Genomic DNA, 16373 nt, shown 5'->3' with positions numbered 1-16373 from the left:
TGTTTTCCTGTAACCTTAATCTCCATATAGTCTCTCTCTCTTTTTATTATTGGGTAAACCCTTCACTAACTGTGTAGACAAAACATTCTTAATACTGATTTTAATTTTTTAATTTTTACTTTTTATATAATTTCTAAAGTTTATATTCTGCTTATAGGTATTACAAAGTATTGGTTATATTCCCTGTGTTGTACAATATATCCTTGTAACCAGTGTTACATCCACTAGTTTGTACCTCCCACTCACCACCCCCCCAATCCATATTACTCCCGTCCCATAAAAAGTATTTTGTTCTCTAGAGCTGTCTGATTGTTTTTTGTTATATTCTCTAGTTCGCTGTGTTTTTATTTTTGCTGTGTTTTTTAGATTCACATATAAGTGATATCGTACAGTATTTGTCTTTGTCTGTCTGATTTCAGTTAATAGGATGCCTTCCAAGTGCATTTGATGCAGGTGGCAAAATTACAGTCTTTTTATGGCTGAGTAGTATTCCAGTATATTGTGGATGTTCCAGTACACAGACTGTGTATCCATTGGTCTGCTGATGGATGCTTAGGTTGCTTTCATATCTTGGCAGTTGAAAATAATGCTATGAACATTGGGGTTCATATATCTCTTCGAGTTAGAGGTTTTAGGGGGTTATATATCCAGGAGAATTGCTGGATCATGTGGTAGTTCTATTTTTAGTTCTTTCAGAGACCTCCGTACTATTTTCCACAGTGGCTACACCAATTTCCATTCCTCCCAACAGCAATGAGGGTTCCTTTTTTTTTTGGTCACACCATGTGGCATGCAGAATCTTAGTTACCATCCAGGGATCAAGCCCATGCCCCCTGCAGTGAAGCATGGAGTCTTAACCACTGGACCACCAGTGAAGTCCTGATCTGTGAACTTTTTGATGATAGCTATGCTGACAGCTGTGAGGTGATACCTCACTGAGGTTTTGATTTGCATTTCCCTAATGATTAGTGATGTTGAGCATCGTTTCATGCGTCTGCTGTTCATCCATATTTCCTCTTTGGAAGAAAAGTTCTTCTGTACAGTTTTTAAGAGATAATATACATCATATGTAAACAACATATATAACTCAACGTTCATGAAAGTAAAAGTGTTAGTCACTCTGTTGTGTCCGACTCTTTGTGACCTCATGGACTATAGCCCATTAGGCTCCTCTGTCCATGGAATTCTCTAGGCAAGAATACTAGAGTGGGTTGCCATTTCCTTCTTCAGGGAATCTTCCTGACCTAGGGATCAAACCTGCGTCTCTCAGGTTGCAGACAGATTCTTTACCATCTGAGTCACCAGGGAAGTCATCGAATGTAAAGATTTGTATAACTCTCAAATAATTGGGATGTGTTTTGTCTGGGTTTCTTTTTAAAGTGCTTCCCATCTACTACAGACAGACTTCTCTTCTCTCCTCCATGGGTTTGTCAATATTAGTACTGGCCAACCTGTTGCTCCATGTTTATAGTAATATAAACTTTTAATAGCTACCAAAGAGTAGCTATTGCTCTTTGGTAAGGCTTGCCTGGTAGTTCAGCCAGTAAATAATGCATCTGCAATTCAGAAGACCCCAGTTTGATTCCTGGGTTGGGAAGACCTGCTGGAGAAGGGATAGGCTACCCACTCCAGTATCCTTGGGCTTCCCTGCTGACTCAGATGGTAAAGAATCTGCCTGCAATGCGGGAGACTTGGCTTTGATCCCTGAGTTGGGAAGATCCCCTGGAGGAGGACATGGCAACCCACTCCAGTATTCTTGCCTGGAGAATCCCATGGACAGAGGAGCCTGGCGGGCTACAGTCCATGGAGTCGCAAAGAGTCACACACAACTGAGCGACTCAGCACAAGTAGGAGAGAGGAGAAATAGAGATGAGGGCAGCACACTGAATGTTCAGACTAAAAATACATGATTTGGGACTTCCCTGCTGATCTAGTAGTTAAGACTCCATGGTTCCACTAAAGGGAATCCTTCCACTGCAGGGGCACAGGTTCGACTCTTAGGGAACTAAGATCCCACATGCTGAGTGGCATGGCCAGAAAATAAAAAAAATGTTTAAAAAATGTTCGATTCAAGGGAGGAGGGTCTCTTCTCTATTAACTTTTTACCTCTGATCTTCAAAAAGCCCATCTTTGGCTTGATTTGTAATGTCCTCTGTGCTTCTATATTTTAACAGGGCAGCCCTGCTTTGTATCGAAATGTTTATTCTTTAAGAGAGCAAATGTCTGCCTTCCATTTGGCTTTTAACTCCATAAAGGAAAACGAGAAAATGACTGACTGTCCTGAATTCTCAGAGGCGGAAGGAGTGTTCAAGACCAGAGGCTCGAGTGAGTAGAAAGAATTCAGTCTGTTTGGACTTTTGCATCTTTTGAGACAAACCTCTGAGATATTAAAAAAAAGATTTACTTCTATAGTGTGAAAGCTATCTTTTCTGAATAGAGCCATAACATTTAAAATTTGGGATGTTTCACACAAAAATCTAGATTTCTGATTTCTCTTGAAAAAACATCATTCCTGAGCATACACCTTATGTTTTCATATGGCCACAATTAAGTGTTAAATGTTACAATGTCAGAGCCCATGGACTGCTTCATCTTTAAAATTGGGCCTGCCCATAGATTTGGGTGAACAACCCTTCTTTTTTTTTTTCTTTTTTAATTTATTTTTATATTGAAGGATAATTGCTTACAGAATTTTGTTGTTTTTCTGTCAAACCCTTGGTTTTTTAGAGGATTATTATTAATTTTGGTAAGCATTTATATGAATACCAAACACCCAACCCTGATATTGTAAACAGATATATTTATTCTGACATCTCAATAGCCTGCCATACTCTTTACCATAAATTTTAGATTGTAACTTTTTGATAATTTTTTCTGTCACTTTTGATTTTCCAATCACAAAGCATTTCAGACCCCAGAACTAGACAAAATCCTGGCCTTGCTATAATCGACATAATCCTAAGGTTCCAAATGGTTTTGTTTGTTGAACCATCTTCAGGTGCATTTCAACACCTACTTGATTGCAGGGCATTGTTACTAATACAAATCCAGGGCATCTGCCTCTGCAGTACACAACCAGCTCCCATACACTCATTTATATTGGTGATTTGTAACTTACCTATTTTTCAGTTTTTATCTGAGCTTTAAGATATTTTATTTACATAATTGCTATAAATTCTGTGGACAATTAAATTCCCTTTTTGTCCCCAGGAAAAATTGTGGCTGTATTTTTCATAAAATCATATACAGTCAGAACAGAACCAATATTGGAACATAACCACATCCTTTAAAATGTTCAAAAGAAAAGGTTTCATTTTAAATTAAAAAAATAGAATGAGATATTATATCAGAAATGCAAATATATCTTGGTGTATCTTTTGAAAGCCCAAAGAAAGTTAATTCTGATAATTGTTATCTTTTTAGTAGTCATGTTGTCTTGCATTTCAGTTAGATTTCCTTTTTTGAATAAAAATGTACTACTAGATTTTCCTTTTCATTGTTAAAGGATTTATGTTCAAGCATTAAATTACATCATGAAATTATAATGATGGGTGCAGTTTTCAAATGCTATTGTAAAAGAAAATCTTGGAACCTGCGTTTTGCTTTTATTTTGTTTTGTGTACCTAGCCAAAAAGGAAAGTCTTGGTGAATGTCAGCTGTCTGAGTTCTCTGCACAGTCATCGTCCAAACGTCGGAGACTATCCTCTCCAAGCAGCTCTGACGTAAATCTAACTGATGCGGTTGATCTCCAGGCCTGCGGTGTTAATATGGCTGCTTGTCCCAGTACAGACATGAAGTGTGCTGTTGAAACTTGTGCTGGTCTCTCCCAGGTAATGCACTTACTGGGAACAGGAAATGCAGTTTTGGTCTTTCGAGCTAGCAGTTTGAGGACTGTCAATGCCCTTTTGCAATTGTACTTATGTACGTTGTGTTGCAGTGTTTGGGGCTTCCCAGGTGGGTCGGTGGTAAAGGAACCCACCTGCCAATGTAGGAGACTCAGGTTCAGTCCCTGAGTCTGGAAGATCCCCTGGAGAAGGAAATGACAATCCACTCTAGTATTCTTGCCTGGGAAATCCCATGGACAGAGGAGCCTGGTAGGACTACCATCCACAGGGTTGCAGAAGATTTGGACTTGACTTAGTGACTAAACAGGAACAACAACATGCTATTACTATATTTGAGCTGGGTTTTAATTGTGTGTGTATGAGGGATTTCCTGCTTGTTAAATTTTTATGTGGTTGGTTGGCTTACTGGCTGTGATAGACTGCTTTGATCAATATGTTGCTTTTGATATGAAAAACACTATGCAAAATGAAGCCCTGTGATCTTCTATTTGCGATGTATTATTCTAGATACCAATGGTACCATGGTGAGAAAGTCCCAGTCCCGCCCTTGAACAGCATTTTGTCTCTGTAGGCAGTAGACATATGAGCATCTTACTTACATAGACCTGGTAAATGAGGTGATGGTTACACTTGGGCTGTACCCCCAAGGTCTGGGGTCTGTCATGTCTGCGTTGCAGCCCCTCACTGGTTTAACACCGGCTGGAAAGCAAGGTGTCATTTAGCAATTTTTCTCTTCCTCTCCCCACTTCTTTCAAGTAGCCATAGGGGTTTTTTTGTTGTTGCTTATAACTGCCTAGAGGCTGTCAACATCATCAAAAGATGATAAGCAACACGAGTTCAATAATACTGTTGCAGATCCTTGCGTGTGTGCGTGCTTAGTTGCATCAGTCACGTCTGACTCTTTGAGACCGTATGGACCATAGCCCACAAGGCTCCTCTGTCTGTGGGATTCTCCAGGCAAGAATACTGAAGTGGGTTACCATGCCCTCCTCTTGGGGGTCTTCCCAACCCAGAGATCAAACCCGCATCTCTTACGTCTCCTGCATTGGCAGGCAGATCCTTTACCACTAGCACCACCAACCTGAGGATCCTCGACCTTCACACAAGTGTAAACAGGTAGCTAGTTCTCTCATGACCCTGAGTTTTGCTTTGATACAGTAGGTTCCTGTTTCTTTAGTGAGAGAAGACACCTTATGCCAGTAGAGTGGAAGCTTTTTACCTTGCACCTTCTCTGTCATGTAGCTCCAGCACATGTCCTGTTGATCCTGTCTAGACTGGCTTAATAGATGTTTGCTGCCCATTATGGTCAACCATCAGGACCCATGAGTTTCACGTGTATCTCAGAGTCGCTTATAATCTCTGCTCTCTCTGCCCTGTTCTAGTTGATATGAAATCATCTGATGGTAATTTTTTAATCAGAATTTTGATTAATTTTTGGACACATCATGATTTAGAAATGGTTTCCCTATTAATAGGAGTGTGTTTTCTACCCTGACCATTAATGGTTTTCCCTTTCTAGCTTTTGATATCTTCTGTTGTTTGATTAGTAATTTTGTTTTTCATTATTTTGAGAATTTCCTCTTTAAGGAAAGTAGTTAACATAGTTTTCTAGACTTCAAACAATAAGGCAGCAAAAACTATGCCCTGTGAACACTTCCTAGGGAATTGAGCATTGTTGGATTGGATGTTTAGGAGTCAGTGAGAATGAATACTCTGTTTTTAGTTTTATTCCTACATACTTCTGTAAAAATTAACTAGATAATGAAGTGATGTATTGATTGATTTAACATCAGATTTCCAGATAATCTGTAATGCTAACTCAAATCTTTATAAAAATAGTAATCCTATAAATAATAAAATTTAATACTTCTTCACTGTTTTTGCCCCCCAAGAAATCTTCTGCATCTGATTTAAATCTACAGTGTGGATGTTTAATGAATGAGTCTCCTCTACTTTCAGAACTTACAGAGGCTTCAAGTGGTAAGTATGACTTTTTTCCTTGGTACCTGTGCTGATTTACCCATGAAATGTTTTTTCAGTAGACATTTGTGGTTGATTTACTTATGTGTGAACATTTGGACACACTGAAACCATTCCTTGCATTTTAGGAGCTCATGGTTTAGTAGAAATGTTTTAGAGCTCTTGTTGTATGAGAGATGACGTACTGCCCTTTTACAGGCACAGCCAGCTCCTTCCTTCTGCACCTCCCAGTTCCTATACTTTATGTTGTCTCTTTGTTCTCAGGCCATGGAGGCTTTGACTGTCGTGTTTATCACTGTATCTCTTAAGCACCCAGAATCTATGTGTTACGTGTCAGTCAGCAGGCAGTGGTCTTCTATGAGAATTTGCGGGGGATCCTTGGCTTGTTTAACGGCACGTGAGGGCTTCCCTGGTGACTCAGTGGTGAAGAAGCTGCCTGCCAGTGCAGGAAACACAGGTTCGATACCTGGGTCAAGAAGATCCCCTCGAGGAGGAAATGGCAACCCACTCCAGAATTCTTACCTGGGAAATCCCATAGACAGAGGAGCCTGGTAGGCTATAGTCCACAGGGTTGCAAAGAGTCAGACATGACTTAGCAGCTAGACAACACAGAATGTGAATTGTTTTATTTAATAATCTTTCTCTTCAGCATCTTGTCCTCTCCCTCCTACCAGGCTGACATCCTAAAAATGCTTCTGTTTGCAGCACTAAAATTGGTCAAGATTCATTGTCTAGCTCAGGTTAGTTTCATGATGGCCATCATAAGTGTCATGAGTGGAGGCAGGTTAACAGTTAATAGCTGAGCCAAGGATTCCTGTTTAACTTTGCATGGAGCCGAAATACCTTCCTTACCTTTTCCCTCAGTAGTTTGATTTGAACTAAAAGCTGTGACCAGTGCCACTTTTCTCTCTTTTTTTTTCTTTGTATTTCCAAATGAAATCCCAGATGTTACACTCTAAGCAGGATGTCTTAGGGTTGAATATCTGAGGAGCATGTTCCTCCCTTTGCAAATACACACTACCTTTGGTGTAGAATGGACTGATTCAGACGTCTGCCCCCCTCATGGTTACAACTCTGTGTTGTAGGAATCCAGGATGCTGCCTCCGTAGAAGAGAGAGGATCCAATGATGCCGTTTCAGTTGATAAATGTACAGAAGTGAGCACAGACACAGCTCCCGAAGTCAGGTCCCTGGTTACCCCACTGTGCCAGAAGGACCTTCCGTCCTCCAAGACGTTTGTCCTACGTTCTGTACTGAAGAAACCCGCTGTGAAGCTGTGTGTAGAAAGCCTGCAGGTCAGTAGAAAGCTACACCTCCTAAAGCAAATCGAATAAAGACTGCTTTTGGTTCCCATAAGTACCTCTGAAATATTATGTCATACAGGCCTAATGGAAAATGTCTCACCATAATTTTTTTTGCCTCCTCTTTCTCACTTGTAGTAGCACTGGGCACTTTCTTTTTGCTCTTTACTTTTTTATTTACACTCAGTGTGGAATATAGTATGTTGAAGATTCCACATGCCTCCTGGCCAAAAAAAAAAACCACAAAACACAAAACATAACAGAAGCAATATTGTAACAAAGTCAATAAAAACTTTTAAAATGGTCCAAATAAAATAAAAATAGTGCACATTAAAAAAAAAAAAAAAAGCCAAAACACCGTATTATGCTATTTACATACTTGTTTTTTTTCTTGTTTTGGGGAAAGTCTTATACTTCAGATCATTTATACAGTATACCTCAGTTGACACTGTCCAGAGTACACTGTAATTCTGGCCACTCATATTTTCCTTAACTTCATTTGCCAGATCCAAAAGGAGGAAATGAATTTAGCCCACATTATGGATTCCTGTTTTTTCATTTTGGCTTAAAACTACTTACTAGAGTAATAACTAGGAAACCCAGTTTTTCTTTGTGGCTAATATCATGGTATTTAAGTTAGATCAATTATGAAAGTAAAGGTAATCTGCAGTACTGTATAGTATCTATCCTTGGCAGAAAAGGAATTCCAAGTTGCCATTCTTAATGACTGTGTATGTGTATTTATAAATGTAAAATTATTCATGGTTGTTTATTTTGTTTAGGAACACCTTGACAACCTCTATAATGATGAGACTTGTCCAAGCTTAACCTCCAGTCTTGCAAACAGTTGCAAAGAACAAACAGCAGGTAAGAACTTCAGGTTTATTTTGAAGCATGTGGATATACTTTTCTTGTTATTAAAAACATCTGAGATAGTCTGTGATCTTTTCAATGACCTGCTGATGCCTGATGCTTCTGAAATTACCTGGGAATGAAGATAACTTGAGAGGTGGGGGATGGAATCTCTCTAGAGAGTCTCAGAATTGGTTCTATCCACTTCATCTATCCATTTTTGTATAATGGTGAAATTTGTAGAGGAAATGATATACCATTCTTGTCATCTAAATTCAGCATGCAAAATTTACTTAAATTTTATTACCACATTTTAATTGGAAATATTGTATATCTCTTCCATTTTAAACTTTTTTTCTCTCTACAAACTATGTTTTGTATTATATGAATAGCCAATCCAGTGATGTTAAGATTCTAGGATATGCCTTTTAGATAAGAAATGTAATTATCTACAGAAGGTCAAGAAAATTGTGAAGTACTAGCCTTTCCAGTGCGGGAGACCTGGGTTTGATTCCTGGGTTGAGAAGATCTCTTGGAGAAGGGAAAGGCTACCCACTCCAGTATTCTGGCCTGGAGAATTCCATGGACTGTATAGTCCATGGGGTCGCAAAGAGTCAGACACCACTGAGTGGCCTTCACTTTCACCTTCACAGCCTTGCCAAATACAAAGAAGAGGAAGAGAGTTACTTTCGGAGAGGACCTAAGCCCTGAAGTGTTTGATGAATCTTTGCCAGCTAACACTCCACTGCGTAAAGGACAAACACCTGTCCGTAAAAAGGATTTAAGTAGCCTCAGTCCCCCGCTACTTGAACAATCTCCAGTTCCTGAGTGGTTACCTCAACCAAATTTTGATGACAAGGAAGAGAATCTTGTAAGTATGGAAAGTGTGAAACAGACTTGTTTCTGTTTTCATCATACCTCACCTATTTGCATGAGCAGTAATTATGCTTTGAAATCATGAAACAAAATGAATAGTGGGTCATGATATAAGTTAATGCATTTTCTAGCTAGATTACTACCAGTTTTCTCCTGTTAAAAACAATAACTTCCATGACTCCTTGAACATAGCATATTTCTTGGAACCTTACTGATTGTAAGATGTGCCGTTCTTTGAGAAAAAATGCTGAAAGTTAAACTGACACACACCATGTGCTCAGATTTCAAAGATGTTAAGATGTGAAAGAGCAACAATCTTAGAATCAATATATTATAAATATAAATTGTTCTTCTAAATTTCTACAGGTAGGATAACTGGATTCAGGAATATGAACAATTTTCGAATTTTTTTTATACATAGTGCTAAATTAGCATTCAGAAAGTATGTACTTGTTTGAACTCACAGTACTATAAGTAATCCTATTTTATTATATCTTTGTAAACCCTGAGTATTAACTGTACTTTTTTTTTTAATAGCTTAATAGGAGAAAAAGATGACTTGAAAATTTTGTTAGTGAGGTTCGAACATTTTCACATGTTTGTAGGCCATTTGAATTTCTTAGAATTACCTATTAATTTTACTTACCCATTTTACATTGGGACTGTTTTTCATTCTCTCTCGCTATTATACCTTGAAATAAGAATATTCTGCTTTTGGCCAAGATGGAGTAAGAGGGACCTAATTTATATTCCCGTGAAAAAGAACTCAAAAGCCAAAGAAAAAGATAAGAAACAGTGGTTCACAGACAGTGGCTACTGGAAGCACAGACAGTAATCCCTGGGTAACAGGGGAGGTAAACCTCATGAGAGCCCCATCTTGCTGCTGGGGCTGGATTTCCAGGCTGCAGCACAGGGAGACGTTACCTCGACGGAGCCTGGAAGTCTCCCTGAGTTGAGAAGATGGAGTTTGGGCCTGGGAAGGTGAAGGAGGCTGGAGTTCGCCAGGTAAAATACCAGAGAAGAGACTTGCACAGAGAGAACTCTGGAGATCTGCTAAGGGTCAGTGCTGGTGTACATACCTTTGTGAGTAAACTGCCACAGGCCAGGGAGGAATCGCTGAAATGAGCAGAAGGAAATGCCTAGAGCTCACACAGGGCTTCCCAGGTGGTACTTGTGGCAAAGAATGCACCCGCCAGTGCAAGAGATGTTAGAGACGTGGGTTCAGTCCCTTTGTCGGGAAGACCCCGTGGAGGGAGGGCATGGCAACCCACTCCAGTATTCTTGCCTAGAGAATTCCATGGACAGAGGAGCCTGGTGGGCTACAGCCCATAGGGTCACAAAGAGTTGAACACGACTGAAGTGACTTAGCATGCATGCACATAGGCCAGGAATTGTGTTCACACCAACCCTCGTAGCAAAATCTTATAATTCATAGGGTGTTAGATGCTCAGAGTATTGACTCATTAAATGGAGCAGAATTAAACTAACAGCCAACTTGTATTCATGTAGCTGCATTGCATAATTAAACCCAAGAATATAAGAAGTACTTTGAGCAACTGTGAAGCTGTGGAGATCCGACCCAGGTTACAGGCATCAGATGTAATTGTCCACCAACCCTTCACCCCTCCTCTGAAAGCCCTCAATAAAATGGTTTGATCCTTCCCACCAAAACAAAACTACCTAGCACCAAATAACATTAAATTCAAAATGTCTGGCATTCAAGTAAAAATTAGTAGTTGTGTAGGGAACAGTGCCATAATGAGGGGACAAATCAATCAGTAAGAATAGACCCAGACATGATACCTATGGTAACATTTGTGGAGAGACAAGGAGTTATTTTAACTATATTTCTTGTGCGTGCAATAATGTGAGAAAAGATTGAGCTTAAGAACACAAAAGATAAAGCAAAGACCCAAATCAAATTCTATACGTTAAAATCTCCAGGAATAAAAAATGTATTGGGTGAGATTAATAGCATATTAGAGACTGCAAGAGAAAAGATCAGTGAATTTGAAGATGTAGCAATAGAAATTATTCTCAGTGACACAGAGAAAAAGACTAAACAAGAATAAGCAGACAATTCATGATCTGGGACAACTTCAGGTGGTGTAATATGCTTGTAATGAGTGTTCCCAAAGGCGAGGAGATAGTGAAAGGAACAGAAAAAACATACTTGAAAAGCAGTGGCTGAAAAATGTTCAGATTTTTTAGAATTAGAAGCCCATTGATCCTAAAGTTCATCAAATTCCCAGCACAGGAAACGTAACATACAGAAAGCTTAAAATCAGAAGGGAACCACTTGAGTATTCTTGCCTTGAGAACCCCATGAACAGTATGAAAAGGCAAAATCAACAATAAATGGCCTCAAAGGAGCCAGAGAGGAACAGACACCTGACATAAGACAAAACAGAAGAGAGGCAGCTGCAGATTTCTTGCTGGAACTATGGGAACCAGAAGTCAGTATAGCAACGTCTTTTAAAGATGTATTTAAGTACTTAGAGCAAAAAAAATAAATACAAAATACCTGTCCATTGAGAATTCTCTATCCAGTGAGACCGTCTTTCAAAACAAAAAGTGAAATAGAGGCTTTTTCAGACATAGGAAAGTTGAAATAATCCTATTACCATAACAGGTTAGCCTTAGAAGTATTAAAAAGGAAGCCCTTTAATCAAAGGAAAAATAGTTCTGCATGAAAATCTGCATCTACACAGGAATGAAGAGCACTGAAAATGCTAAATATTTGGGCAGATATAACAGACTCCTTCTTTTTAATTAGTCTTCATAAGGACAATTGTTCAAAGCAAGAGTAAGAACAATTTTTTGTTTATATGCAACCAAATTAGCATGGTATCAAGGTAGGGAGAGGTTCTTAGGCTATAAACAAAAGTGGAATAAGTTAACAGATATAAACCACAGTAAAATGACAAAAATACGTGGGGTACAACTAAAGCCATGCCTAGGGAAATTTTTAAAAATTAAAGGCTATATTTGAAAATGAAAGGTCTGAAATTAATGATCTCAGGCTCCACTTTAAGAAACTAGAAAAAGAAAATCAAACTAAGATAAAAGAAAGAAAGTAATAAAAATAAGTGTAGGGCTTCCCTGGTGGCTCAGTGGTAAAGAATCTACCTGCCAATGCAGGAGACAGATTCTATCCCTGGTCCAGGAAAATCCCACATGCCGCAGAGCAGCTGGGCCCTAGCACCACAACTATTGAGCCTGAGCTCTAGAGCCCAGGAGATGCAGCTGCAGAGGCCTGAGCTCCCTGGAGCTTGCACTTTGCAGCAGGGGAGGCCACCGCAGTGAGAAACCTGTGCACCACAACGAAGAGTGACCCCCGCTCACTGTTAACCGGGCGAGCAGCAACAAAGACCCAGCACAGCCAAAAATAAATAAAATTATTTTTTTAAAGTGCAGAAAATCAATGAAATAGAGAACAGAAAAACAATAGAGGAAAAATCATTGAAATCAAAAGATTATGCTACAGAAAATAATGGTAAACTTCTAATCTGACTGTTCAGGAAAAAAGAGGATACTCGTTACCAATACAAGGAATAAGGGAGGTGACATAACTAATTTCCTAATAATCGATAAATTGAAAGGGTAATAAAAATATTATAAACAACTTTATATTATGCCAGTAAATTCAAGAACTTAAGCTACATTCCTTAAAAGACACAAACTGTTAATTTCACTCAAGAAGAAATAAGTGGTGTCATTAGCCCTGTATCAACTAGAGAAATTAAACTGTAAGTAAAACCTTCCCGCAAAGAAAATTGCATGTCCAAATGACTTTACTAATGAATTCTATCATTTAAGGAAGGTGCAATACTAATTCTGCCTCAGTCAGTCAGTTCAGTTGCTCAGTCATGTCTGACTCTTTGTGACCCCATGGACTGCAGCACGCCAGGCCTCCCTGTTCTTCACCATCTCCCAGAGTTTGCTCAAATTCATGTCCATCGAGTCAGTGATGCCATCCAATCATCTCATCCTCTGTCAGCCCCTTCTTCTCCTGCCTTCAGTCTTTCCCAGCATCAGGGTCTGTTCCAATGAGTCTGTTCTTCTCATTGGGTGGCCAAAGTATTGGAGCTTCAGCGTCAGTCCTTCCAATGAATATTCAGGACTGATTTCCAGTTGAGTTGAGCATGCTTCCCAATTCATCACTGTCAGCTTTAACCTGATACCATAATCAGACATTATAAGAAAAGAAAACTTACAGTGCAGTATCCTCATAAACATATTAATATGCAAAAGGGAATAAATTATGAATAAGTAAGATTTTTATCCCCAAAAGGCAAAGTTGGTTTAATATTTGAAAAGCAGTCTATGGAATTCACCATATTAACAGAATAAAATAGAAAAATGATATGGGCTTCTTAGTAGGTGGAGAAAAAGCATTTGATAAAATCCAGCATTGATTTCTGATAAAAAATTCTGAGCACACAGGTGATAAAGGAATTTATTTAACCTGACAGATTTTATCTGTGAAAAATTAACAGCTACCATTATACTGGCTGTGTAAAAGAAAAGATTTCACATCTGCATTTATATTTGCCTTGAAGCTTGCCTGAAAAATACTGTAATGTTAGATTGTATTTGTTAATAGATTTTCTTACTTTATCGGGGTTAGGATATGGGACTTCAAATGATTCAAAAGGTAACTTATTGGTAGATCATCAATGCCTACCCTTCACTTAAAAGTTTTATTATTATTTTGGTGGATTATAGTTAGTAAATGTGGTTTCCTTTAGGATGATTGTAAATATTATAAAACATTATATTTATATTCAGTATCTTATTTTGCTTTTTGTAATTTAGTTAATCCCTTATTGATTTCCTATCTTTATGCTTATTACAATTTGTTCTACAAAGATATATCTTATTTTCTTTGGGGCACATTTTTTATATGTCCATTGAATTTAAAGATATCTAATTTCTACCCTTTTTTTGTTTAGGAAAACATAGAGCCTCTTCAGGTTTCGTTTGCCGTTTTGAGTTCTCTTAATATGTCTTCAATTGCTGAGACTCTTTCAGGTAGTAACTTTTAAATAATCATAAATATTATTAAATGTATGTATATATGAAGATCTCCTTAATTTTAAATTTTTATTTTTATTATGATCATAGTTGATTTTTTAAAAAACCCAAATAGTATACAAAAGCATATAAGAAATCTCATATCCATCTCATTCCATTCTGAGTCGCATACTTTATAATCACCCACACATTACTTCCTTCAGTGGGTAGCCTCATTTTTTTAAGTCACTGCGAGCAGAGGAGTTGCTCTCTCCACTCTTAAGGATTCACAGTGAACTCCTTATCAGGTTGCACAATTGAAAAGATAAGGATTGTAAGCATCATTTGTAAATATACAAAACCGTTCATCAACATGACATTTTGTACACACATATATTCCAAGGTTTCTGGCTTTTTTTATGATCATGACAAGGCAACAAAGATCTCTCTGTGCTTTTCTGACAAACCAGGACTTGGCCGGCAAATATGGGCAGAGCAGGTAGGGTGGGAACCATTATTCATGTCTCTCCCCTAGTGGACATCCTTTAATGGGTCACCAACATATCTTATTGTCTCTCGGACACAAACTGATCTCATTAGCACAGAATCCAAAATGTGGAATGTTAAGTTACTAATAGAACTAAGTTGGAATCATAGTCTATCGTCTTCCAGAGCTTATACTCTTCGACGTGCTTCACTGCCTTCTCTTTATACCATCAAAAGTGATCACATTTCAATTTTTTGAACTTTGTGAAAGTACTTTAATGTTTTAAAATTTTTTTGAATCTCAAAATTTATTTCTCATGGTAATTAACATTTATGTTCAGATATGGGCTTCCCCAGTGGTTTAGCAGTAAAGAATCTGCCTGCAATGTAGGAGATGCAGGTTCAATCCCTGGGTTGGGAAGATCCAGGGAGAAGGAAATGGCTACCCACTCCTGCATTCTTGCCTGGGAAAATCCCATGGACAGAGGAGCCTGGCGGGCTACAGTCCATGGGGTCGCATAGAGGCAGATACAACTTAGTGACTGCTGCTGCTGCTGCTAAGTCACGTCAGTCGTGTCCGACTCTGTGCAACCCCATAGACGGAAGCCCACCAGGCTCCTCTGTCCCTGGGATTCTCCAGGCTAGAACACTGGAGTGGGTTGCCATTTCCTTCTCCAATGCATCAAAGTGAAAAGTGAAAGTGAAGTTGCTCAATCTTGTCCGACTCTTAGCTGTCCCATAGACTGTAGCCTACCTGGCTCCTCCATCCATGGGATTTCCCAGGCAAGAGTACTGGAGTGGGGTGCCCTTGCCTTCTCCGAACTTAGTGACTATAGGATACTAAAAGCAAAATTAGTATTCAAGAGTATCCAGTGTTTCCAAGGCAGCGGATCTAAAAGTTTTTGTAAGCTTCCCTAATTTTGCTATATCTTGCTCATTAGGCACTGATACCTCTGCCTCTTCAAGTAACCACGAGAATATAGCCCCCTTCAGAGTCGGTAGAGCAACGCGGACCTCTGACAGAAGAAGCGTAAGTGTTTGTGTTTGTTTCTAAATCTTGCAATAGCTTTTTTTTTTTTCTGTTTTCATGATCAAATGACTTATTGGTTAAATCTTGGTTTAATCAATGTTTCAAGAGCTAATACCTTATCCTACCTACCATGTAACCCAGGGTGATGCTGTTTTCCTGATGTGATCTTAATTCTGTGAGAAGAAAAATACATTAAAACAAGATGATTTCAGAGTGTGTGTTCATGTGGAAGGTCATCTGTTTAGAAAGTTTCTTTGGGATCTCCATGGTTTTATTATAAATTGCATCAAAGTGCAAAGCAGAGAAGAGTAGCATGTAGTTAACAATCAGAAAATGACATAACTTTTCCTAAACTACATTCCACTGTTTTCAATGTGATCATAACTCCCATTGAGTGCATGTCTTCTGTGATTTTATTAAATTAGTTGAATTTGGATTTTTGTCTACAGCATCATAGTGCATAAACATATAGCATACTGATAATATTTTTTGCTCATATTTTTGGATGATAAACGCAGAAGGCAAACTTAGATAATCTAACAGTTCATTATTTTTCTCACTCATAACCCATCAGTAGTTAGGTACTAATACTAAATTATAGGTGTTCAGTAGGTACCTGAGACAATGATTCTTTTTATTTTTTTAAATTTTATTGAACTCTATCTAGTTGATTTACCATGTTGTATTAACTTCTGCATGTTAATACTATTAATATTGCTATATTAACTTCTGCAGAAATGGGATGTAAAGTGGTAGAATCCACAGGGGAGGGAAAAGACGTGAAATGAAAATGTAACTGCCTGTGTTTTACGGTAGCCCTGCTTTCAATTTTCTTTCTAGAAGTTGATCAGTTTTTCACAAGAGAGTGTTTGCAACTTACTCAATGCAGAAGCTCAGCCTTGTAAAGAAAAGAAAACTAATAGGAGGAAGTCTCAAGAAAGCAAGCATGCAGACAAAGTCCTTCCACGAAAGAATCGGGTGAGTGTGT

General features: G+C 38.5%; 1 protein-coding gene across 1 annotated transcript in view; it reads left to right on the top strand.

Annotated features, from left to right (window-relative positions):
* Positions 1–16373, top strand: part of CDCA2 (cell division cycle associated 2) — a 43480-nt gene that overhangs the window by 12526 nt on the left and 14581 nt on the right. Inside the window, exons 5-13 of the mRNA XM_005902986.3 lie at positions 2175–2325; positions 3628–3830; positions 5738–5825; positions 6911–7119; positions 7908–7992; positions 8631–8848; positions 13809–13887; positions 15297–15385; positions 16226–16363. Coding sequence (XP_005903048.2) covers positions 2175–2325; positions 3628–3830; positions 5738–5825; positions 6911–7119; positions 7908–7992; positions 8631–8848; positions 13809–13887; positions 15297–15385; positions 16226–16363 — 1260 coding nt within the window. The remainder of the gene's footprint in view (positions 1–2174; positions 2326–3627; positions 3831–5737; positions 5826–6910; positions 7120–7907; positions 7993–8630; positions 8849–13808; positions 13888–15296; positions 15386–16225; positions 16364–16373) is intronic.

This window comes from Bos mutus, chromosome 8 (assembly GCF_027580195.1).
Source record: "Bos mutus isolate GX-2022 chromosome 8, NWIPB_WYAK_1.1, whole genome shotgun sequence".
NCBI classification, from domain to species: domain Eukaryota; kingdom Metazoa; phylum Chordata; class Mammalia; order Artiodactyla; family Bovidae; genus Bos; species Bos mutus.
This window is presented reverse-complemented; position numbering and strand designations above follow the sequence as displayed.